The sequence below is a fragment of the Pleurodeles waltl genome, chromosome 8 (assembly GCF_031143425.1).
Source record: "Pleurodeles waltl isolate 20211129_DDA chromosome 8, aPleWal1.hap1.20221129, whole genome shotgun sequence".
Classification (NCBI taxonomy): Eukaryota; Metazoa; Chordata; class Amphibia; order Caudata; family Salamandridae; genus Pleurodeles; species Pleurodeles waltl.
The window spans coordinates 1,433,168,596-1,433,194,607 of record NC_090447.1 but is presented as its reverse complement, the minus strand read 5'-3'; the positions used below and the strand labels follow the sequence as shown (position 1 = coordinate 1,433,194,607).

At 45.7% G+C, this 26,012-nt stretch overlaps 2 protein-coding genes across 2 annotated transcripts in view; one reads left to right on the top strand and one right to left on the bottom strand.

Annotated features, from left to right (window-relative positions):
* The window catches only part of GET1 (guided entry of tail-anchored proteins factor 1), a 281,019-nt gene extending 259,823 nt beyond the window's left edge, over positions 1-21,196 (bottom strand). The window contains exons 1-2 of the mRNA XM_069202576.1: positions 21,048-21,196; positions 2,051-2,216 (exon numbers count right to left, since the gene is read on the bottom strand). Coding sequence (XP_069058677.1) covers positions 2,051-2,216; positions 21,048-21,137 — 256 coding nt within the window. The 5' untranslated portion in view covers positions 21,138-21,196. The remainder of the gene's footprint in view (positions 1-2,050; positions 2,217-21,047) is intronic.
* A 389-nt stretch (positions 21,197-21,585) lies between these two features.
* HMGN1 (high mobility group nucleosome binding domain 1) lies at positions 21,586-25,012 on the top strand. Its single transcript, XM_069202577.1, has 6 exons — positions 21,586-21,882; positions 23,016-23,045; positions 23,403-23,432; positions 23,531-23,581; positions 24,011-24,124; positions 24,302-25,012. The coding sequence occupies exons 1-6, from the start codon at positions 21,868-21,870 to the stop codon at positions 24,341-24,343; spliced, it is 282 nt and encodes a 93-aa protein (XP_069058678.1). The 5' UTR covers positions 21,586-21,867; the 3' UTR covers positions 24,344-25,012.
* The last annotated feature ends 1,000 nt before the right edge of the window (positions 25,013-26,012 follow it).

The window sequence follows — 26,012 nt, the reverse complement described above, 5'->3', positions numbered from 1 at the left end:
TACAGTAGAAAAGGAAGCACAACAAGCATTGGCAAAGCTAGTAGGTCTCGCTGTCGGCTTCGGCAGCATGTTTTTCCCATGTTGTATACCAGTGTGGCTGCTGTCAAGTATGGCTAAAAGTTAATTGGAGTGGGGAAGTAGAGTGCCATGGGGTGGATTTGTTGGAGTGTTGCAGGGTGGAGTAGGGAAAGTAGAGTGTCAGAGTTGAGTGGAGTACAGTTCAGTGCTTCAGTAGCAGAGAGTGTCAGAGTGGAGTGGGTTGAACTATGGTTGAGTGGGTTGGAGTGGACTGAAGTAGTGGAGTGGATTGGATTGGGGTAGAGTGGGGTGGACTGAAATGGGGTGAGGTGAATTTGAGTGGGGTGGACTATATTAGATTGGGGTGGGTGGTTTAGATTGGAGTTATAGGGCTGGGTTGGGTAGATAGGAATGGAGTGGGGTGGACTGGAGTGGGGTGGATTGGAGTGGAATGGGGTGGATTAGATTGGACTGGAGTGTGGTGAATTGGACAGGAGTGGGGTGGATTGAACTCACTGGATTGGACTGCACTGGGGTGGACTGGATTGTAGTGGGGTGGACTGGATTGGAGTGAGGTGGGCTGAACTGGGATGAGTGGGGTGGAATGGATTAGGTTACAGTGGGGTGGATTGGAGTTAGTGGGGTGGATTGAAATGGGGTTGGGTGGGTTGGATTGGGCTGTGGAGGGCTGCAGTGGGATGCATTGGATTGCAGCAGGGTGGGGTGAATTGCAGTAGGGTGTATTGGATTGGGGTGTATTGAATTAGGGTGGATTGAGACGGGGTGGTTTACACTGAGGTGGTTTGTATTGGAGTGGGGTGGAGTGGATGGATTGAATCTGAGTGGGGTAAGCTGGATCGAAAAGATTGAGCACAGTGGACTGAACTGGGGTGGATTGGATTGTGGTTGAGTGGGGTGACTGGAGTAGAGTGGGGTGCATTGGAGTGAGGTGGACTGGATTGAAATTGGGTGAGGTGGATTGGGTGGGGTGGACTAGATGGGTGGACTGGATTGGAGTGGGATGGGGTGGATTGGATTGGGGGGCCTGGGTTAACTGGACTGGAGTGAGTTGGAGTGGGATGGGCTGGATGGATTTTACTGAATTGGGGTGGACTGAACTGAGATGGGAGGGGTGGAATGGATTAGGTTAGAGTGGGGTGGATTGGAGAAGAGTGGTGTGGATGGGAGAAGAGTGGGGTGGATGGGAGAAGAGTGGGGTGGATTGGAATGGGGTACGGTGGGTTGGATTGGATTGGGCTGTGGAGGGCTGGAGAGAGATGGACTGGATTGCAGTACGGTGTATTGGATTGGGGTGGATTGCATTAAGGCGGATGGGCGGGTTGATTGCACTGAGGAGGGGTGGATTGGAGTGGGGTGGGGTGGGGTGGATGGATTGGATCTGAGTGAGGTGGACTGAACTGGCATGGGGGATTGGAGCGGGGTGGACTGGTGTGGGAAAAGCTGGATGGATTGGATTGGAGTGCGGTGGACTGAAGTCGGTGGGGTGGATTGGATTGGAGTAGAGTGGCGTGGCTGGAGTCGAATGGGGTGCATTGCAGTGAGGTGGATTGGATTGAAATGGGGCGGGGTGGACTAGAGCGGTGGACTGGATTGGGGTGCCTGCGGAGTCATGCAGACCCACGCCTCCTAAAAGGCCTTCCTTATGGAGGGCAAGGCCCTGATTTACAACATAAAATTGTCAATTTAAATGTACTTTACTTCTGCATACGTCTCAATAATGCATTCCAGCAAATGCATGTCAATACGCTTATCAATTTCCCTCTGTTTGGCCCAAAATGTTCTTTTAGATTTCTGGGTTTGGGAGGTATGCAGATCTCACTGCACAGTGCTGCCCTCACCTGCAGGAACAACCAGTGTTTCAGGAGCTTGGACATCTCGATATAAGTACAAAATCACAAGACATACTTTTATACATAGGTACGCCCCTGTAACACATCCTGTGTTGTAAGTTAGGTGTACATATAGAGCATGGACTTCACAGTACACAAACAGAAAACAATCAATACTGTACCATGAGTCTTGAGCTTGTCAGTCATTTTATTAATTTTTCTTTCCAGTCTTGCATATCTCGCAAACTCGTCCATCATGCTAATCGCTGACAGCTCTAGCTTCATGCCCTGAATTTCAGCTCTCATCTGGTTCTCCTGCTCTGCATCCTTCTGTAGCAGCCTGGAAATCTGAGAATGAATGACCAAATGAATTCCACTAGTAATTCTCAAAGTGTTGGGGGTGTTGAAACAGGCAACCTCAGATGTATACAAAAAGAGCACATTTATTCATTTACTGGATTTTCACAGAACTGTGGCACAATTACAATATTAAATTAGGCTGATGAATTCTAGAATTTAAAAAGGTAGTTTAGATGGATATTTCTAACTGTAGATTCCTCACCTTTTGACTAATTAGGCCTGTCCAAGACTGGATCCAGATTTTTTTTTTTAAATAATTGCTCCAGCACGCCACAAGGTGTCACCATCAGACTCCACAGTGACTTTGTACTGCCCCTAGAAGTTAGGCGCAGTGTCACCCCAACTGGCTGACGTCAGTTCCTTTCTTGCCATGCCCTTTGGAGTTGATCAGTAGCTCTGCTCCTGTCAGATTTTTACAGAGGCAAAAATCTTCTTTTGTACAGGCAGTGTTCCAGGGAAAATATCTTCCCCAAACGAAAAGGCTTCAAATCGTGCCATGACTGCAAGAAACACATGTGGGTAAACAAAATGCCTGTCTGTCGTGTCTAGGCATGACTCAAAGTTGTGTGACAAATGCTACCCAAGCACAAAAACAAGCTAGGTTGTTCTTAATGCAACTGACCCAGTCCTGCGCCAAGTCATGAGTCTGTTGGCACTCCTGAGCTCGGTCCCACTCCGATTCACCATCTTTAGGCAAGCGAAGGACAAAGTTTAGGAACATATTGTGCCACAAGTGCAACAAGTCCAAGTGGGACCACTGTCCATCTTATCCCATCCATGCTGAGGTGACACAGTGCAGTTGACATACCAAGAATCCAACTATGGTGCCATTGTCTGACTCCAAGTCTATTCCATTAGTGGTCCCACATTCCCGTGGTTAGATGTTGAGCCCACAGCAGATAAAGATCTTCATGGAAGCCATGCTGCAACAGTTCAGAAAGGTTCCTAATCTTTCTGGATCAGCTTTGTACCCCAATGGAGCCATATGGGCCCTCAGCTGCACTTCTGATGGTGGGTTCGGCCCTGGCATCGACTTGGCCTAGAACCTTAAAACCCTTGCTGCCCTTCAAACATCAATGGCAACTTGGTCTAAGATGTGTTCAGTCCCCTCCTGCGAGTAACCCTGCATTTAGCCATCACAGGCCTGCCAGGGTAATCTAGGGATTTTGATCCTACACCTGATTCTAGAGAGCTTTGTAGATCAGGGATTTACTAGTAAAGTGGATCCAAACTTTCCTTATTGCTGTTCTAGACAAGGAATAAAAATACATCAACGTTTTCAGGAAATTAAGGGCATGATTTAGAGTTTGGTGGATAGGTTGCTTCGTCACAAACCTGACAGATATCCTGTCCTCCGTATTAAAATTTCCATAGGCTATAATGCAATTGTGATACGTGGAACAGATATCCGTCACGTTTGTGACAGAGTAACCCCCTCCACCAAACTCTAAATGAGACCCAAAGTCTTTTCTTTGGTCCACTTCACCTTGTGGTCTCTGAATACAGTTTGCCTGCTAGGATGATATACACACGACCTCTGGGTAGGGTGACCAGACTGTTAAAACCAAAACTCGGGACATTTAGAAAAAATAGAAGGACTACAGTTTTACATCAACTGAGGGGCACAGAATGGCTGCGCTCATCAACATAGAAACACAGATGTAAAACAAAGGAAATATATAAAATAATTTTTTTTAAACCATTATTGTGTATGTTTTTTTAATTGCTTTCTGAAAGCAGCTGCTAACTAGTACACCTTTGGAAAAACTAAAAACGTGTCTCCTACTGTTTTCACTTAAACCTTTAAAAACTGGGACATGAGTCAGATTTGCCAAAATCTGCCAGGACAGCTAGTAAAAAACTAGGATTGTCCTGGCAAATCTGGGATGCCTAGTCACCCTACCACTGGGACCTGGCCAGATCTTGATGCCCATCACTCATGAATTTTGTAATGTCTTTGCTTTGCTCAGATGATCCAAGAAGGATAAGAGACAGCCAAATACGCTCATGCTGTCATCTTTGCAGGATGTTCAATCACTTTTGGCCAAAGGGGCCATACGGTGGGTCCTGGAGGCAGACAAAGGAGAGGGGGTATTACTCCCACTTTTTCACGGATCCCAAAAAGATAGAGATCTCCGGCTGATATTCGGTTTTCCCTATTTGAAAACCTTGCTCCAAAATGATAACTTTAGATGAGGTTCTCTCCTTCCAGGAAGGTGGGGATTTGATGGTGTCCCTGGACTTTCAAGATGCATACTTTTATGTGTCCGTTCTGCAGTCCCACAGACCCACGGTGGGGTTGGAGCATTTCCACTTTGCCATTTATTCAAAAGGTGAGGAAGCTGTGGTTAGCAGCATGCATCAGAATAACAAGTTACTTCCTGTTAGAAATTGGGTCTTTGGGTGGCAGTCAGGTTACCCACTGTCCAAGTAAGGACCCTCACTCTAGTCAGGGTAAGTCACACACAATCCAAATTATCCTGTGCCCACCCTCTGGTACTTGGCACTGAGCAGACAGGCTTAACTTAGAAGGCAAAGTGTAAAGTATTTGTGCAATAAATTGTACAATACCACCATATAGCACCACAAAAGTACACCACACAGTGTTTAGAAAAATATATCATATTTAGCTGGATAAATGTAGGTCAAAACAATCAAAGATCCAATAAGTAAATGTAGAGATATCAATGAAAAGTGATATAAAGTGTCTTAAGTCTTTTAAAAGCAAAATAAAGTTTCTTTCAAGCACAAAGTACCTGGTTCGCGTGAAAAATCTCCACAAAAGGCCGAGAGGAGGAGAAGTGTGGAAACAAAAGGGTGTGTGTCGATTTCTCGGGCAGCACACGACAATGCGCAGTTTAGTTTCCATGCAGGGACGGCTGTGCGTCGATTTCTGGCGCTCGGTCGTGGATCCTCTTTGGGTTGCAGGGTTTTCAGACGCCCCGGGATGGTGTGTGGATTTCCTGCGCTGGCAGGACGAAGTCACAGGAGCTGTGTCGATCCAGTGGGCGCTGCGTCAAATTTTCTACCGCACAGCAGGCTCTGCGGCGATTCCTCTCTGGAAGTCGGGCTGCGTCGTTCAGGCTCGGCTATGCGTCGATCCAGTGGGCCGTGCAGCAAATTTCCTGCGCTGGCAGGACGAAGTCACAGGAGCTGTGCCCTTCTTGAAGAGATGAAGTCTTTTTGGTCCTGAGACTTCAGGGAACAGGAGGCAAGCTCTAACCAAAACCTTGGAGAGCACTTCTTCACCTCAGCCAGAGAGCAGCAAGGCAGCAGCCCTTCACAGAAAGCAGTCAGGTGAGTCCTTTGGGCAGCCAGGCAGTTCTTCTTTGTGGGGTGCAGGTTCTGGTTACAAGTTTCTTCTCCAGGAAGTGTCTGAGTTGGAAGGGGCAGAGGCCCTGTTTATATACCCAAATGTGCCTTTAAAGTGGGGGAGACTTCAAATATTGGCTTAGAAGTGCACCAGGTCCCTTTCAGTTCAACCCTGTCTGCCAGGGTCCCAGTGGGGGGTGTGGCAGTCCTTTGTGTGAGAGCAGGCCCTCCACCCTCCCAGCCCAGGAAGACTCATTCAAAATGCAGATGTATGCAAGTGAGGCTGAGTATCCTGTGTTTGGGGTGTGTCTGAGTGAATGCACAAGGAGTTGTCAACTAAACCCAGCCAGACGTGGATTGTAAGGCACAGAAAGACTTAAGTGCAGAGAAATGCTCATTTTCTAAAAGTGGCATTTCTAAAATAGTAATATTAAATCCAACTTTACCAGTCAGCAGGATTTAATGTCACCATTCTGGCCATACTAAATACGACCTTCCTACTCCTTTCAGATAAGCAGCTACCACTCAAGCAATGTAGGACGGCAGCCCCAATGTTAGCCTATGAAGGGAGCAGGCCTCATATCAGTGTAAAAACAAATTTAGGAGTTTTACACTACCAGGACATGTAAACTACATAGGTACATGTCCTGCCTTTTGCCAACACATTACATAAGTGCCTATGGGCTACCTACGGCATACCTTAGGGATGCCTTATAAGTAGAAAAAGGGGAGTGTTAGGCTTTGCAAGTACTTTTAAATGCCAAGTCGAATTGGCAGTAAAACTGCACACACAGGCCTTGCAATGGCAGGCCTGAGACAAGGTTCAGGGTCTACTTAACTGGGTGGCACAATCAGTGCTGCAGGCCCACTAGTAGCATTTAATCTACAGGCCCTGGGCACATATAGTGCACTCTACTAGGGACTTGTAAGTAAAATAAATAGCCAATTGGGTATGATCCAATGTTACCATGTTTAAAGGGAGCAGTGGTAAAGTGTGCAGAGTCTTAAAACCAGCAAAAACAGGGTCTAAAAAGTAGAGGGAGGCAGCAAAAAGTTAGGGGTGACCACTGTGACCACCCTAAGGCTGTCAAGTCTAACACTTCCCTTCAGTAACATTCTTTCAAGTGGATACTCTAACTGCAGTTTCTTTACTGCCATTTCTCCTCCCGGTTTTGTTGAGTTGATGTTTATGATTCTAAAAGTTCAATTCGGCACACTGTTATCTCTAATCTGATCAGTGTCTGAGGGCATTGACCACTTCAAGATAAACTGATGCCAGCAACCATGGATGGTGCCTAATGTGGTTTCGCATTGTCACTTTGAGAGGAGGTGCCAAATGACTGCTGAGTCCAGTGGCATCGCCATCACCTGATGGGGCACAGAAGCATTTGTCAGACTGGAATTACAAATCCAGCCTGGCGCCTGGGTATATTGAACAGGTGAGGAATCTCTGGTTAAATAGAGAATCCATCCTTTTTCATCACTTCTGGAAATTACTATGTACTTGCTGACATGCTTTGATTGATAGTTGCGATTTGGATATGAAAGCTGTAGGAAGTTGGCTCTGTATATACTATCTCAAAGTGAGAGAGAGTGTGCACAGAGTCCAAGGGTTCCCCTTAAAGGTTGATAGTGGCAAAATTATATAATACTAATGCTCTATTTTCTGGTAGTGTGATGTAGCATTAGGCTTATCAGTGGGTAGTGTTAAACATTTGTTGTACACACACAGGCAATAAATGAGGAACACACACTCAAAGACTTATCTCCAGGACAATTAATCAATCAAAAAATTTATAGAGCGCGCTACTCACCCGGGAGGGTCTCAAGGCGCTTGGGGGGGGGGCGATCAAGGGGTGGCAGGTAGGGTCACTGTTCGAACAACCATGTCTTGAGGTTCTTTCTGAAGAGCAGGAGGTCTTTGGTTTTGCGATGGTTGGTGGAGAGGGAGTTCCAGGTTTTGGGGGCGAGGTAGGAGAAGGACCTGCCTCCTGTGATGGTGCGGGGGACTGTGGCTAGGGCGAGGTCGGCTGATTGGAGGTTGCGTGTGGGAGTGTGGAAGTTCACTCTTTCGTTGAGGTAGGTTGGGCCGGTGTTGTGGAGGGATTTGTGAGCGTGGATGAGGATCTTGAATGTGATTCTCTTGTCTATGGGCCGCCAGTGAAGGGATTTGAGGTGTGGTGAGATTCGTTCGTGGCAGGGGAGGCCAAGGACGATGCGTGCGGCTGTGTTCTGGATTCTCTAGAGTTCGCGTTTGAGTGTGGTGCCGGCGTAGAGGGCGTTACCGTAGTCTAGTCAGCTGCTGATGAGTGCATGGGTGACTGTCTTCCTGGTCTCTGGGGGAATCCATTTGAAGGATTTTTTTACAGTGCGGAGTGTGTGGAAGCAGGAGGAGGTTAGGGCATTGATTTGCTGTGTCATGGAGAGGGAGGGGTCCAGGATGATGCAGAGGTTGCGTGCGTGGTTTGCGGGGGTGGGTGCGGGGCCTAGGGCGGTGGGCCACCAGGAGTCGTCCCATGTGGTTTTGTTGGGGCCGAAGATGATGATCTTGGTATTATTGGAGTTAAGCTTGAGGTGGTTAGTAGTCATCCAGTTGGCGGTGTCGAGGAGAGCAGCGTGTAGGTTGGTTTTGGCGGTGGTGGGGTTGCGGGTGAGGGAGAGGATGAGTTGGGGGTCATCTGCGTAGGAGAGGATAGTGATTCCGTGTGCTCGGAGGATGTTGGCTAGTGGGTTCATGTAGATGTTGAAGAGTGTGGGGCTGAGGGAGGACCCTTGGGGGACTCCGCAGATGATCTTGGTAGAGGTGGAGTGGAAAGGTGGAAGGCGGACTCTCTGGGTTCGGTCGGTGAGGAAGGAGGTGAGCCAGTCTAAGGCTTTGTGGCGAATTTGTGGCGAATTCCTATGTTGTGGAGGCGTGTGCGGAGTGTGTGGTGGCAGACGGTGTCAAAGTCTGCGGAGTGGTATAGGAGGATGAGTGCGACGGTCTCGCCTTTGTCGACTTTGGTCCTGATGTCGTCAGTGCATGCGATGAGGGCAGTTTCCGTGCTGTGGTTCTTGCGGAACCCGAATTGTGAGGGGTCAAGAGTGTTTGCTTCAAGGACCTTCGGCAACCTTGGCGGGGAAAGGGAGGACAATAGGTTTTTATATAGAAAAATATATTTTCTTAATTATTTTTAGAACCACAAGATTCAAATTTTGAGGTAAGCACAAAAAATTCAAGGTACTTCACACAGGTAAGTTTAGAACTTTGATTTAAAACAGTAGTACACACAGTTTTGGTTTAAATGGCAATAAGCTATTTTAAAAGTGGACACAGTGCAAAAATCAACAGTTCCGGGGGGAGGTATGTTTGGTTAGGTTTCTCAGGTAAGTAAAGCACTTACACAGTCAGTCTCCTGGGCATAGGCAGCCCACTGTTGGGGGTTGAAGGCAACCCCAAAGCCACAGCAACACAGGGCCGGTCAGGTGCAGAGGTCAAAGGAGAGCCCAAAACACATAGGTGCCTAAGGAGAACAGGGGTGCTCCGGTTCCAGTCTGCTAGCAGGTAAGTACCTGCGTCCTCCAGGAGCAGACCAGGGGGGTTTTGTAGAGCACTGGAGGGGGGGACACAAGCACACAAAACACACCCTCAGCGGCACAGGGGCGGCTGGGTGCAGTGTGCAAAGTAGGTGTCAGGTTTCCCATAGAAAGCAATTGAGGGACCAGGGGGTCCCTCCACCGATGCAGGCAGGGCACAGGGGGGCTTTTCAGGCCAGCCACCGACTGGGTTCGGGTGAAGGCTGCCTGCTGGTCACTCCTGCACTGGTAGGTGGTTTCTCTCTGTCCTGGGGGCTGCGGGTGCAGTGCTTGGTCAAGGCGTCGGGTTCCTTTGTTACCAGACAGTCGCGGTCAGGGGGAGCCTCTGGATCCTCTCTGCAGGGGTCGCTGTAGGGGTGCAGGGGGGTTGACTCAGGGTGTCCACGTCGTTGGAGTCGCCTGGGAGTCCTCTCTGCGGTGTTTGTTGTCCTGGACTCGAGCCAGGGCGTTGGGTGCAGCGTGTGAAGACCTACGCTTCTGGCGGGAAGTGAGAGTCTTTTTAAAGTTGTTTCAAAGTTGCAAGTTTGTTGCTGTTTCTGAACAGTGCCGCAGTTCTCTGGAGGCTCTTGGTCCTTTGGGTGCAGGGCAGTCCTCTGAGTCCTCAGAGGTCGCTGGTCCCTCTGGTCCCTCTGGTCGCTGTGCAGATTCTTTGAGTTTGGAGACAGGCCGGTAGGGCTGGGGCCAAGTCAGTTGTCATCTCTGACATCTTTGCGGGGCTTTCAGGTCAGCAGTCCTTCTTCTTGTTGTAGGTTGCAGGAATCTGATTTCCTGGGTTCAGGGTTGCCCCTAAAGACTAAATGTAGGGGTTTGTTTAGGTCTGGGGGGCAGTAGCCAATGGCTACTGCCCTGGAGGGTGGCTACACCCTCTTTGTGCCTCCTCCCTGGAGGAGGGGGGGGGGGACATCCCTAATCCTATTGGGGGAATCCTCCAAAATTAAGATGGAGGATTTCTAAAGGTAGGGGTCACCTCAGCTCAGGGCACCTTAGGAGCTGTCCTGACTGGTAGGTGACTCCTCCTTGTTTTCCTCATTATCTCCTCCGGACTTGCTGCCAAAAGTGGGGGCTGTGTCCGGAGGGGCAGGCATCTCCACTAACTGGGATGCCCTAGGGTGCTGTAAAAACAGGCATGAGTCTTTGAGGCTCACCGCCAGGTGTTACAGTTCCTGCAGGGGAAGGTGAGAAGCACCTACACCCAGTGCAGGCTTTGTTCCTGGCCACAGAGTGACAAAAGCACTCACCCCATGTGGCCAGAAACTCGTCTGGTTGTGGCAGGCTGGCAGGAACTGGTCAGCCTAACACTAGGAGTCAGACTGGCATGCAGGGGGCATCTCTAAGATGTCCTCTGTGTGCATTTTGCAATGAATACCACCCTGGCATCAGTGTGCATTTATTGTGCTGAGAGGTTTGATACCAAACTTCCCAGATTTCAGTGTAGCCATTATGGAACTGTGGAGTTCGTATTTGACTGACTCCCAGACCATATACTCCTTATGGCTACCCTGCACTTACAATGTCTAAGGTTTGGCTTAAACACTGTAGGGGCATAGTGCTCATGCAACTATGGCCTCACTTGTGGTATAGTGCACCCTGCCTTAGGGCCATAAGGCCTGCTAGAATGGTGACTTACCTATGCAACAGGCAGTGGGTTGAGGGCATGGCACTCTGAGGGGAGTGGCATGTCGACTTAGTCATTTTCTCCCCACCAGCACACACAAGCTGTGAGGCAGTGTGCATGTGCTGAGTGATGGGTCCCCAGGGTGGCATAATACCCTTGGCCACAGGGCCCTTGGTACCAGGGGTACCAGTTACAAGGGACTTATCTGTGTGCCAGGGCTACGCCAATTGGAGGAACAAAGGTACAGTTTAGAGAAATACCACTGGTGCTGGGGCCTGGTTAGCATGGTCCCAGCACACTTTCAATCATTACTGGCATCAACAAAAGGCAAAAGGTTAGGGGGTAACCATGCCAAGGGAGGCATTCCCCTACAAAACCTCTCTGTCATCTTCTTACATATCTACTAAGGGTAATAAACTCCACAAATCCACTCCAAAATGTATTACCATGCTGTGACAACTTTTGCACCAATGTGCACCTAAACATTTCCATTGTTTGCCCCCCCTACTATGTTGGCCACACCTCAACACTTAACCACAGCCTTCAAGAATGAAAAGCAATCCAGCCCAGTGTTACTGAACACGTCTATTGCAGGTAAATAGCTTTTAAATGACTGCACATCAATAAATCGCTAAGCCAAATGAGAAACACAGACACAGGAGAGAGGAGGAAGGAGACCAATTCTCATTGCTAATATGGAACATCTTAACTTTGAAGTGTGGGGGGGGGGGGGGGGCGCAAAGGTTCAGTTCAAGCAAGTGTGAGAACCAGAAGTGGTTGAGTCTATGAAAAGACTACAGAATCATCATGCACATTGTCCTTCTACTTAAAATGTGACTGATTTGGACAAGCGACAAAGGAAGGAATTCATAACATATTCTATAATCCCAACAAAAAATTGTCTTCCAGAAACAGATATTTTACAAAGATAGAGTAGTGTTGTGTCCCATTTTCTGTAAAAGAAAGACTCTTCTCTGTAAAGCTCCCAGTTTGAGATCACCAAACCAGTTTGCCCAGGAACATCTGACTGTTGATGCCTGCCGCCAGATCTATTGCTGTAAAACGTGAGCTTTGCGGCATGGCCCCGTGCTGCAGGCTGACCACCAATTTACACAAATATACATATATGGCATGGTAATCTGGTTGTACTCAATAATCTTCCTACCCCTTAACAAGCCAACTAATTCTTTGGGTACTACTGTCTGCTCTTAAATGCTTCATTGTATTGCCAGGTCCTCTAACAGCAACCATGTTTTTTGTGGAAACCAGAGTGATTCCCCATAAATTGTCATAGTGGAGACCTGAGATTTCAGGACTATAAAAGGGATGCTTCTGAGAGGTTCTAGGACAGTGCAAAGGTCTGGACTCACGCAGTCCAGAATATTCACTTCCCGCAACTGTTTACGAAAGAAGTTGGCAGGCTCTCATTTGCACCTGTAAAGGGACCCACTCAGGACACAGGAGGTAATAAGGCCTACCTACCTTTGAAAATGCAAAACTTGAACCTGCAGACAGGAGCCGTTGTAATAAGCATGAGAAAGCTGAAGCTAATTCCCAGGGACAGAAAGCATTCCTGATACTCAGTTCCAAAAGACACAAAGAAACAAAGGCTTTGGGAGTCTCCAAGGAGGACGTCTCCATATTTACTCAGTTGTATGATGGAACCACGCAGTCGGAACCAAGACCCGATCCCCCCACCCGCCCTAAACCAAAAAAAAAAAAAAAAAACTATCCCGACTCCCACCCCTGCCCCATAAAACAAAACTACGCCGACACACCCACTCAGACCTTCACACACCCACTCACAGGCATACTCAGACTGTGATGCACCCATTCAGACCCTCGTGCATCCATTCATAGACCAATCAATCAGTTTTGTAAAGCGCAGCTACTCACCCGTGAGGGTCTCAAGGCGCTGGGGGGCAGGGGGGCAGGGGGGCAGGGGCCTCATCCAAAGAGCCACATCTTGAGGTTCTTCCTGAAGATGGTGAGCGACGGGCTTTGTCTGAGGTGCAGAAGGAGGTAGATCCAGCTTTTTGCTGCAATGTAGGTGAAGGATCGTCCTCTGGTGGTGGCTTTGCGAATGCGAGGGATGGTGGCCAGGGCCATCTGGGCAGACTGGAGGGATCTGGCTTGGGTGAGTAGCTTAAAGGTGATTTGCTTCTCGAAGAGTAGCCAGTGGAGGGTTCTCTTGTGTTGGGAGATGTGTTCACGGCATGGGAGGTCCAGAATGAGTCTGGCAGTGGTGTTCTGGATGAGTTGTAGTTTTTTGAGGTTTCTAGTTGAGGTTTCGGCGTAGAGGGTGTTGCCATAGTCGAGCTTGCTTATGACTAATGTGTGGGTGACTGTCCTGTGACTGTACTCAGATACTGATGCGCCCACTCAGACCCTCATGCACCCACTCATACACCCTGACACTTGTGCACCTACTCATTGACCCACTTAGACACTCATGCACCCATTTACAGACCCACCCAGACACTCACACACCCACTCAGAAACTCATGCACCCATTCACAGACCCACTCAGACCCTCATGCACAAACTCACAGACCCATTCACTCATGCATCCAATCAGAGACTCAGGTACCCACTCACAGATCTACTCGGACAACCATACACTCACTCACAAACCCAATCAGACACTCACGCACCCATTCACAGACCCAATCTGACACTGATGCCCCTACTCACAGACCAACTCAGACCCTCATACACCCACTCAGACACTCGAACACCCACTCACAGACTCATGTACCCACTCACAGTGCATGTCTACGGGCAGTGAAACAGAGGAAACATCCGCTGCCAACAAATGAGAGCTGTTTGACAGCTCTCACTTGCTGGTAGCGGGTTGTGTTTGCTCTGACATGGCGAGTGCTTATACGGGGTTGGATGCAGGGCCTGGCCACAGCGGTAGTTAGATTAATGTATATTAATGAAAACTACTTTACGCTTAATGTGCTTAAAAAAACAAAAGGTGACTGGGGTGTTATAGTTAGCCTCTGATTTTATTCACACAAAAGCATAGAAATTCAGCAGTTATTGTTATCTTAAATAACTATAACTTGTGCCTTTGTCATGCACTGTTGATTATCCCAGGTATTACAGCACTCATGACAACTTTTATAACATCTTTGATAATATCACTGTAACATCTGCAGTAACATTATTGATGAGAAAACTATGTATGATGGGGGCGGGGGTTGTTATAGTTACTTGAGATAACCACAACTACAACTGCTGAACTGCTGCTGCTGACTTTCTATGGTTTCATGCGAGTAAATTCAAAACCTAACTATCATGTCACTGTTAACTCTGCTTTTAAGTGAATATGTATGTATGTGTATATATATATATATATATATATAGACATATATACATACACACACACGCCATGTAGTATTAATCAAGGGAAAGTTCGGGCTGCATACAAAGTTGACAAAATCACGAGAAGGAACGACTAGAAACACGATTCACTAAGAAAATGGCGTCTGACAATTTTTTAAGAAACTGCAGCAGATGTAGGTCTAAAGTCATCTTGCTGCTACAGGTCTGATACATTTTAGTGATACGGGTAAATCAAGTAACCGAAAAAAGCAACTTTAAAAAAAAAAAAAAAATCAGGATCGTGTATCAGCGCCCGTACAAAAAAATATGCATTTGTTTAGCATATGCGTTCAAAAAAACTATTTGCCTTCCTATTATTTCGGGAGTTAACACTGGCCCTGAGGGTAGGCTGAAAGACAGTCGGTTTATTCTTAACCTTTCAAAGTTGTGAGGCGGGTTCTTTGGCTTTGTAATGCGACCCCGGTGCAACATTTCTGTCGACATGGGGCGCAAGACGGGAATGCTCTGGACAGCCACAGCCCACACCGGCCTTTGTCATCGATGAGATGGCGCCAAAATGGGCAGCATGGGAGCTTGCTAGCAGAATGGCTGCAAACGGCACCTCATTAGCGGATGCTAAGATTAGCCGCCGCCATCAGCAAAACAAGCGGGGAGATTTTACCTCAGACCTGGTTAAGAAAGGGTCTTTCGAAATCATAGAACGCCATTTGTTTGGGTGTAAATGCCGCCTTTTGACCATTTGTTTGGCACTTGCATTCCAAAACACTGTAGTCTCCCCCCAGTCTTTATGTAGAAGTCAGCTTCACACTCCCAGGGAGGAAGAGGTGCCGACCCCTGTAAAGCTGTAACGGCTCCAGGCCAGCCTCACAGGGAGGCGATATGCTAAGGAGCACTGTTCTGAATAACAACACCGGATGACCAAACATGAACGGTTTTTTAAACTTTTTTTTTTCGTTTTGAAATTACTCACTGATTTTACATTCTGCAGCATGATGGACAGATGAACATTCACTGCTGCACAGAGTAGAAGATCGACCAGAAAGACGGTTAAATCAAAATTTAAGTAAAAGACGCATGAAAATCACTGCAAATAACCTTACTTTGAAGGTTAAAGTTCAAACCAGAGCCCGCTTTAATTTGTCCACGCACGGGCACCCGCCACAGTCCGGCATACTCCTCAACAGACCGGATAAAAAAAAAAAAAAAAACACAACTGGCTTTATTTCAACTGTTTCCCACCTAAAATTGCTTCTCCCTCAACCGAAGTCAATGGGGAAAATATATGCCCTCGATTTTGTTTTTATATGTTCCTACTTTACAGATTTAAAATGATGGCATGTACCGTCTTCATGACAATTTTGATACCGTGTTTTGATATTTCTTTTATTTTACTATCTGTAAAACTCTGGGATTTATTTTTGACAACCGAGACAATTTATTGTGGCCATCCGCCTACACAGGTACAAGTGGAGCTCTAGCTAGGGAGTCCGGAACCGGGACATACCCGACATATTAGTAGGACTAACACCTTTAGTTTCACTGTTATATGGGACTGTCGCGTTTTTTTGGGAAGCCTTGTAAATGTATGTGTGTGTGTATGGATATATATATATATATATATATATATATATATATATATATATATATAGAGAGAGAGAGAGAGAGACAGAGAGAGAGAGAGAGATACACACACATACTTACAAGGCGGCACTTATGCAGTGAACCTTCTCCTGTGCTGCCTGAGAGAAAAATATACATTATTTCTATTATTTATTTCTTCAGAGGCACCTATGAAAGGAGAGCATGCTTTTCACTTCTGCTTCGCAGGATAACCAGACCTTTGTCCCAAAAACCGGGACATATATTTAAAATTAACAAAAGTGTTGGGACACCGGGTCAGCCTTTCAAAAACAGACTGTCCGGGTGAAATCTGGTCAGCCTAGCTCTAGCCTTCTGCAAGTCATGTCTGGAATCTGGACCTGTTACATTAATACCTAAAGGCAATTAAAACCAATTAAAGGAAGTAAGGATAAAAAACTGAGTTGGCCACTCCGCCTTTAACCTGTAGGTGAATAGTTACATCAGATTCACTGGGCACGCAGCTCATTTGCCTGCTGATGCCCAGGCAATATCACAGATCTGACAATCAGATGAAAAAGTGTTCGTGACTCACAAATCCGGAGATTGCAGTTTTGGTTAGAAGACTGACTAAAAGAAGGCCCGCATTTGCACATAAACATCTAGACCAGTGGTTCCCAACCTTTTGATTTCTGTGGACCCCCACTTTAACATTAATGGAACCCAGGGACCCCCACTGAATCATCATGGGAATCCGGGGACCCCCGCCTGAGTCATTACTGGAAGCTGGGGACCTAATTTATCAATATTTGTTAATATTTTTTAATTTTCTAGGCTCTCGCGGACCCCCTGAGAAGGCTTCGCGGACCCCCAGGGGTCCCCGGACCACAGGTTGGGAACCAATGATCTAGATTATTGAGTAACCTCAGTTAGAAGGATCCCTGTAAAAGGATCTACACCTCAGATACAGAACTTAACATAATGACGCAAAACTGACTAGAGAGTCCCGAGTGCTAATAGGAAAGGTGGCAAAGTTTTACCATTTCATCAACTCAGCAGGTAGATGATCCTCGCATTTTGACCCTTCTGTATTTGGTCGAGTTGATGGTATTTGACAAGTCTTCCGGCAGGTACATAAAAAGGAGTAGAAATAGTTTGGGGAAGGCTAATGTCCAAAGTCAATAACGCTTGGGCACAGAAATAAGAGAAATAGAAACTAATAAACCACAACACATTAATGACACACAGGTCTGCTTCCAAGCTCTCTAAACCAAGGTGCTATCATTCTATAAAAACAAATGTTTTTTTTAAACTACACAGAAGTGACCATTGAAAAACTTAGTCATACTTACCAAGACAAAATACAATTCTTCCTTGCCCCAATTCGAATAGCATACGTGAATCAAAATTGATCTACATTTCAAACATACTTAGGATTTCACCCACCATTCAAAACAAAGCAAAATCGCTTTATCCTTGAAGACACCCTCGCCCTACACAGTCTCATAAATAACAAGGGAAAATGAGGTTAGAGAACTAAATATAAAGTGATCTCCTGTCAGGTAACAGTATCCTAGAAGCAGGAGTTGATGTCCCAACAAAGCATATAGTCCCCAGGTTGTGGACATCGCCACAGTACTCGTTGAAAGCACACACTCAATAGATGTAAAGATTAGTTTATTCAAAGCAAAACATCTGATACCACCAGCTGACCTGAACTCCTCAAACCTACCCACGAATAACGTTCCGACCCCCATCAGAAACTCCATGAAATCATAAATGTACTAAAACAAAACAAATACAAAACATTACCACATACCTGCCAGTGTTAAACAAAAGATGGTGCTAACATTTATCACCCCGTAACAAGAAATACACTGTAGCCACTCCTCATGTCTTGGCGGATTCCATCCCCCAGCACCACATGGCATTTTACAACATTCATGAACATGAAAAAGTTTCATTAACAGTGGCATATCTATTTTTTGATACTCAACGAGAAATTGGAACTCCTACCAGGTATCCTTCTTTTGTATCTCATACCGCAAAAGATTCAGCTATTATAGCCTTGCTTCATCAGATGCTGCATATCAGAAATATGATCAGTCATATGATCACAATCAACTTCGTACCATCCTGATGAACTTAGTCACAATGGAACCATCTGCATGCCATCACATCAGCACAAATGGTTGCTTACCACTAATACATGCAGCGTAGGCCCTCATTAACAACGCATTTCTTCTCCAACAGTCAAACACATACAACTTATTTGACCACTGTCAACTGGATACATGTTTCAGCACCTAGTCTGTTTTTTTTTGCCTTTTCTTGGAGACTGAGGGCAGTTGGTGTGGTAAATCAGGAAGGTGGGATTTACAAACTATGCAAGGTCTGGTTAGAATCAATGTCCCATATCATAATGACGAAATTATCATAATATAGTGTCATTATTACCTCTGTTCTCAAATATAGGGGGGGCTTGGACCCCTGTGGAACAGTGCGTATGTTATTTGATTTTTTTTTAATCTAATCCTAAACCGTGTGGGGACTGTCTAAAAGCGCTTAAGTATATTTCAATTGCCCTCCGTTGATTGCATATATTTGATAGTGGCCTGCAAGTTTAGAATATGCTAATTTATTGTTTGTGTTTACAGTGTGGCGCACCATGTGCATGGATACACGCATCTAAGGATTCCGCTGGTTAGTTTGTTCTGCTAGGGTGCACGGTTGTCCTACAGGTGGTATTAGCTAGCCTCCCATATGGCTTGGGACCTTGCAATATCTATGATGCTGCTAGGAAACATCTTTTGTTGGCTTAGAACAAGGTACGACCATAACTTTATACTGATGTGCTTTTGAAGTGGCAAACACTTAGCCAACTATATGGTGTGGTGCCTTGAGGCAAAGATAATGTAATATGCATGTAGTGCTGAGATGGGCAAAGTTTAGCCAGCTAACTGGCTTATAACCTTGTTTGGCCATGATGGTAGCCATGGTTGTGCCTCATGTGTGCCACTAGTTTTGTAACATATGTGAACTGTGAGTGAACAGGGTCAAAGTGGACTATTACGCAAGGCATACTGCCCGCAAATAGCATTCGGTCTACTATGTGTGTTTTTAGTGTCATGTTGTGTATCAGGATATTTATCTTTGATAGCTAGGTTCTGGGAGTTCTTCTTGATTGGACTAATGCACCAGTAACAATTTTGGCTCTTAACCCGATAACTTGTTTGGTAACATGGCACAATATTATAACCAATCCTTGTATTTACCTCACTGAAACCAACAGGTCGGGGGGAGAGAAAAATCACTACAACATCTAATGTCAATAGCCAGGAAATTAGCAGAAAGTGATTCAGATCCCCAATGAAACCTCACCCCACTCAGGTATTAAAATTGTGGTTACATGTATTGGCTCTTCAATAGTATTCCTAAATTTTGATAACATCACTCTGCCCCTCTGGGTGGAGTAATTGAACAAATATTTAGATTTTACCCATAATACCAATTTCTCCACACGGTTCATGAACTCCATTGATCAAATCTAAGTGTCTTTACACGTGAGGGTCGGTCAGATATTTTATTCAAGGAATAACGAATACGTTTTGAAATCGTTTAAGTACAGCAAAAGTAGGAACCATACTACGTGATAGTTCCAGGCTAAATGTGGGTAAAATAGCAACCATGGCCATTATGCATGCACACACTCTCCAATAAACACAGAATAGGTAAAACAATTAGGCACGTCAAGCACTTCGTTTATGTGCTCTTTACTAACTACTTATTTAGGGCCAGGGATTCACCCTCTGATGTACATAGGTTTTCAAGTTAGTTTTTACCAGGCTTTTTTTTTTATCATTTATTGGCATGGCGCCAATAACTGTGATATTTCTCTTTTAGTGTTTTAATCATCCTTTCTATAAAACATTACTCTGAGCAGGTCCCTTCCTCCAAAACGTCTTACCAATAGATTATACAATAGAAACATTAACTGTTTGTTAAATTTCGCCTATGCACCGCAACATTCTATTGCCTTGGCACTGGTGAGGTCACTGTACAAGAATCTTAACACATAAATTCCTTTCATGTGTGATGTAAATATAATACCATCTCCCTCTGTGCTATACTTCTCTAGCTCCAACACATGACTCCAAAGACGTGGATCTTTAAAATGTTATGACGACTTGCGAGCAATTTACTAATCTTTAAAATATGCAATGAATTGCTACACTGGGCCACTAAAATACAATATTTAGCACAGCACCTAGATTGGACAACTGTGATTCTGCAACGTGTATGTCACAAGATACAACTAGGAAGTGTCCGCGATATGGTCGTCTGCAACAGAGTGCTGCAGTTTTAATGACAAAATAAAAGGGCCAAAGAAGGGCAGGGAAGGCAGTTCAAAGAATATTTATGAAGATTAAATCCCATTACTGCTTCGACTGTCCACTGAGTGTGCCTTTAGACTCAGACGAACAAATTACCTGATTTTCAATTACAACCATGGACAGAGATGGAGGCCAGACTCCCTGGCGTTGGCCATTTGTCTTATCGGGCAGAGCTGAACAAGGCCCACTTTCAGCGCCATAACGCTTGCTGTTCCATTTTACAACGTAGGGATATATAGCTTGCCACCAATCAAAAAGACTAGGAAAGCGGGCATCTGCTTGTAATAAGGAGATGTGTATATTTTGTTACCAAGCAGAAAGATGGGGTTTGACTATTGCTTTACCAACCCTATTAAAAATATGCTTTATTTCCTGAAAGAATGCTGTATTGTACACTCGCTGGTACTGAACTACACAAAGACCACTTTAAAAAAGAAGCCGGTTCGTTAAAAATGGCCAAAATAAATTTCAAATCTATATTCAAATGAGACGCCATTTTATTTAAAATGTACATAACATTGACCTTGCCAATAGAAAATGACTACCTACCGCGTGATAAATCTATTTCCCACTCAGTGTTTGTGATTTGTAAAGAAGAGACATGTACACCAAATAACCCTAAATGCTCTTTGCCGAACTAAACTCGACATGTTTGTAGTGCGGTAACATCCCTTGTCGTTACAGTATGTTGCACCACCAGCTTTTTTTTATGATACTGCAGTCTGGGTTTACGCTGTACTGGTATAATCCTTTGAAACATCTGGTATTTTTTTCTGAGCATTTGAATGACAGTAATATAAGGAAATGGAGAGGTGCACCCCTTGCAGTTTTCTTTTTGACCACAGAAAGGATGAACACATGAAAAGAGACACAAACAAAAGATGTCGTCTCATAATACACAGCTGAAGCCACGTTTGCTTCCGCACAAAATAACCCAGTCCCCGGAACCGTAAGACTTTTAGCATACTAGTTCCCCCAGCCGGTCTTACTTACTATAGAGGAAAAAGAGGGGAGCAGGATTTTAAAGAGGTTGCAGAGAAAGACTGAGCTGAGCACCAGCAGCCAGGCGCAGCTCTCCGCCATGTTGCAGGCTGCCGTCACAGCACACACGCTTTCAGTGGCTGTCAGTAGACCCCACCCCTCCCGACAACGGCACCCAGAACTCCCTCTAGCCACAAACGCCAGGCACAGCACAAAACAAGACAATGAACACAAAGCTCTGCTCCCACCCGCCCTGGCATCTTTTATTATTAATTTCTCGCACACCAGCGGGCCAAACAGGCTGATACTGTAGCTGAGGATCCCCACAGCCTCTAGAGCATGCAGACGATAATACCGGTCACGTGACAACGCCAGGACCAATCAGGGAGCGAGCCTTTATTTACCACCGCTTCCAAAACTAACGTGAAAAATTAGAGAAGGGGGGGGGAGCTGATTTACTATTTTACCCCTTCCCCCCTCCTTTTGAGCTGGCTCAGAATCCAGGAGGCGGGACTGACCTAGGTGACTGACAGCAGCGGTTACCCATACAGGTGCCCGTGTTGTGATTTGAAAAGCACCCTATGCACCGTGCCCGCCAATGGGCGCTCGGATAGCGCCTCTCTCTGTCCAGGTCGGACCGGTGAATTTGAAGGGGGAGGAGGGGGCAACTGGGGGATCCAATCCGGTTTGATCTAGTTCGGCTGGCGAGGATATTAACTGCTTGGTAGAGCTACTGAGCGAGGTAGTGTCTTCTTGTAACCTTGTAAGAGCAGCTTCGGTTGAACCCGTGCAGGTTTCACGTCAGGGACAGACATCACCGACACTCCTTAAGATGCCCAAACGAAAGGTAAGTGTTTGCACCGGTAGCACAGTGCTTCACGCACTAGTGAGTATGTGCATCTTCTTTAACATGATGCAATGCTTTTGGGCATTTATCTGCAGTAGGGCGCTTCTTGCATAAGCAGTGTTACTCGTCGCTCCTTTTTCTTGACTTAGTGTATTGTGCATGATAGAGCAGTGGAGCGGAAAAAAGACGAAATGCCCGGCGTAGGTCGCGCTTTATCCGCTCATTCATTATTTGGCGGGTAATTGCGTGTCGCAGTCCCGACTAGTGGGTTAAGCATGTATTCCGGCGATTGTGGCCCCACGTCTATCTAGTGCATAAAGGCTGTCCTCCACTCAAATACCTGCACCTGGTTTGTGATTTTTTAAAAAAAAAAAAAAACGTGCTCGCAAATATCAGCTTCTAGTTCTGCAGTTATATTCGTGTGGCTAGCGTATGTTGTGCTTGCACTCCTAAACAGTGAGCATCATGTTTTCTAAAAAGCGGTTTGTGGCGATTTTAAAGGCGGTCGTTTGCGTGCTTTGCACACTAGGCTTTAAACAGTACAGCAATGGCGCCCTTTGCCTTTTGCAGGCACAAGGACTTGTTCGTGTCCAATGCGTCACCAGTGCTTCGTCGACTAGAGCAGGAGGGGCTTGTACTCTGAACACTGCGCTTTCCGTTTAAAGCGGATAACAATTGCGCCTTATAAAACCCAGCCCCCTTGAATCCCGCACCGCGTGACGGTAGCGGCTCTCTTCTGTCTAAAATACTCGGCAGTATTTACTTAAGCCGCGGCTTGAGCGCCTCTGGGGGTTTGTCTGTCGTGTCTTGTAAATGGCGCTCGGGAGCGGCCGTTCTGCTGGGTCCAGAACGTTCCATGCTCCTTGCAGTCCGCTGACTGGATCTGCGAACTGGAGTCTAGATTCGAACTGGTGGCGGGAAGGGGTTGGGCTACGTGACGTTGGTCACGCTGCGTCAACGTCACGGGGGAGGCGGAGACAGTTTGTTCTTCGCGGGCACTCATAATATTCATCGCTCTAGCGCCTTTCTGCTATTAACGGTACTAAAATGTTGTTGTGTGTTTTTTTTATTTTTTTTATACACAACACCTTTCTTATTTTCAGAGTTAACGATTTCCTTATCTTTTTACACAGGTCAACGATGCAGCTGCAGCCAAGGATGAGGTAAACCCACTTTATCCCGAATTTGAAATAAGTAGTTTTATGTTGGCGTGATTATTTTCTGCGAGTTAAGTGCATGTTTCGTGTATTTAAGTGATACTCTTGTTTTCATCGTTCAATGCGGCTGAAGTTTGGTGAAAACACAGTACATATCTCGTTTATGTACATAGTTCAAAATATTGCAACTCTGGTCTCGAACTAGGTTTCTCTACCCCCCCCCCCCTGCACTTGTAATAAGTCTTAGCGTGGGTGGTGGCGCATACATTTTTATTTATTTATATATATATATATATATATATAATTTTTTTTTCTTTGTTTCCCCAACTCTGTTAAATGTCTGTATTTCTATTTCGTTTCCAGCCAAAGAGGAGGTCTGCACGGTTATCGTCTGTAAGTATTGTATGCTTAAGAATTTCCCTTGTTTAGTTCACAAAAAGTTGCGATGGAACACAGTAGTCAATACGGGTTTTTTTTTCCCTTCCCTCCAGAAACCCGCTCCCCCTAAACCAGAACCCAAACAAAAGAAAGTAGCAGCAAAGGTGAGTATTTTTTGGCCGAAGTGTTGATGGAAGCATGTGGGAGCTGCATACGACCCATTGTAGGATTATCGGCGCATACCGCACGTGCTTAGACGTGTTCTTCGGTGGTTAGTAGGTTGACGTTTCTAAAGGGGCATCACGTGAAGATGCTCTGAAGCCGACCTGCCTAGTGTCGGAGCATTCATTGCTTGTTTCTTCTTAAAGCGCGTTTCCAAACATTTAGCATTTACCCAACCAGGCACCTCGCATTGTGGATCAATTAAAGAGTAAAAATGAATAGGTTATTCTGTTCTAGGAATAAAAGTTTGCAGGTGTTAGGTGGCCAAATGACCTGTCGGTAATCTGGATAAGAGTTTTCACAGGGCTGTGTGGGCACACGTTTAATTTTTTTTTTTTTTTTTTTTTTTTTTTTTTTTTTGGCTATTGTAGGAAAAGGCTCCCGCTAAAGGTAAAAAAGGGCCAAAGGGAAAGCAGAATGACGATGCCAATAAGGAGGCAACAAAGGAAGATCTGCCCTCTGAGAATGGCGAAGCCAAGGACGAGGTTGGTGGATGTCGTGTGGTGTCTGATATGATTCCCATTAGTGGGGGGGGGGGGGCGTCCTGTTTAAAGGACAATCTCCTTATTTTGTCACTGTCCTTTGCACTTTCTTACAGGCTCAAGTTGCTAGACTTCGCCTCAAACCTACTTTTGTCTTACATTTCTGCATTACTTTTTCAGGAACCCGCTGCCGATGCAGAGAAGGAAGAAGCATCTGAATAATCTGCGCAAGTCCTCTCGGTGGCCCCCTGTAACCTCCCTTGTACAATTCAGAGGAATATTTTTATCAACTATTTTGTAAATGCGAGTTTTTTTTAGTAGTTCTAGCGAACATTTTTAAAATAGGAGGGATTCCTCCCACATCCTCCCCTTTTTTGTAAAACCTATTACAGTTTGTGGGATCTTGTTTTTTAATATGAATTGTCAAAGCCAGCGTGGGATGGAGATGACCAGCTGTGTAAAACATTCCTTATGCTGCAATCGGACAATGTTTTTAACCAGGAGCGTAACGTGAAGAACAGATATTGGGGGAGGAGGAGGGTTAACTTTGTTTTTTCTTGTTCTCTGCCCACATTGTTCATTGGGTCTCCCTCTAAGAATCGTGCTATGTGACGTTTCGGTAGCTTTATTTTATTTGTGAAAGTTCTGTGACGATTGGATTTTTACCTTGGATGTGTAAATGTGTGCTGTTCCTGAAAATGGGACGTTCTGCTTAGCAGAGGCAACGGACCCGAAAACTGGTACGTTGTAATCCATTCCATCATCTTATTACTTGTCAATGGATGTCAAGAATAATGGATTGCTAAATAACACTAAACATCAACTGTACAGATTGTGTTAATAGTGTGTACACTAAAACAAGAACCAATAAAATCTTGGTTGTAAACTATACTGCATGGCTTGCTCTTTTTCGTGGCTTTCTATTGCATGACCGGAAGCGTGTAAAATGTGGCATGTATGGCCGTTATCATTGAACTTGAAGGAATACACCTGACATAGTCATTGGGTTGCGTACAAACTGGTCTTTAAGACCATTAATGCCTTCCTGCTAATTATGTCCGGCGGTATCTGCTCTTTGGTACAGTGTTGCCAGGATGAAGGGATACAATCCTGGCTTTGCGGCCTGTTCTGCTTCTGGAGTGCTCGAAAATTCGATGCGAAGATTTGGTGGTTGAAGTGGGCAGTTACTTGCATTAGCATCACAAGAAGTAAGGTGCAAAGCTTCCTCGTGTAGGGGGTGGGGTGTGGGGTTGCGTCGCCTACACTCATTCCAGGAGGTCGTGTGTAAAATTGGTCGCTCGTGGTCCAGCTTGCTTTCTGAAGACCGGTGGCCTAGCATGGATAGGCCTACACTTAAGTGCCAATTTAGCGATTTGGTTGACCAGGAACTGTATTGTATAACAGATTGTTGGTCCCTCCGGGGAAAGAATATGAATTATTAGGAAATTAATTCATAGTCTTCCCCAGGGGGGACCAACAATCTGTTATTCACTTATCCAGGATACTGGGTTGCCCCCATTTTTCAAGGCGGGAATTATATTGTTAGCAACAAGAAAACGAGAGCACCGCAAGTACCACAAAATACCAGCACTGTCATACCATCAAATGTGAATTAGGAACGTGCTGTAATTACGAATGTGGTGGCTGAACTATGCAGGACAGTAGTATAGACTCGATGACGCCCAGGTGGTCTTTTAGTGAAGCAGATGGTGAGAGGTTGGCCCGAGTCCCTACAGCAGCAGTTTTTTATGGTAACGACTTCTGGCTAGTCTAGGGGCTGATTAGCTAGCTCCATCCCAGTAGCACTTAGCAACAGAGTGCCTTGCCAGGACAATGAGAAGGTTGGGCATGCAGGCAAACCATCTTAATGGCCACTTTCATTGTTCATTCC

Coding starts and splice junctions, on each gene's coding strand:
- HMGN1 (XM_069202577.1), top strand. Junction 23,433..23,530: donor GGTCTGCACGGTTATCGTCT/GTAAGTATTGTA, acceptor CCTTCCCTCCAG/AAACCCGCTCCCCCTAAACC. Junction 23,582..24,010: donor AAAAGAAAGTAGCAGCAAAG/GTGAGTATTTTT, acceptor TGGCTATTGTAG/GAAAAGGCTCCCGCTAAAGG.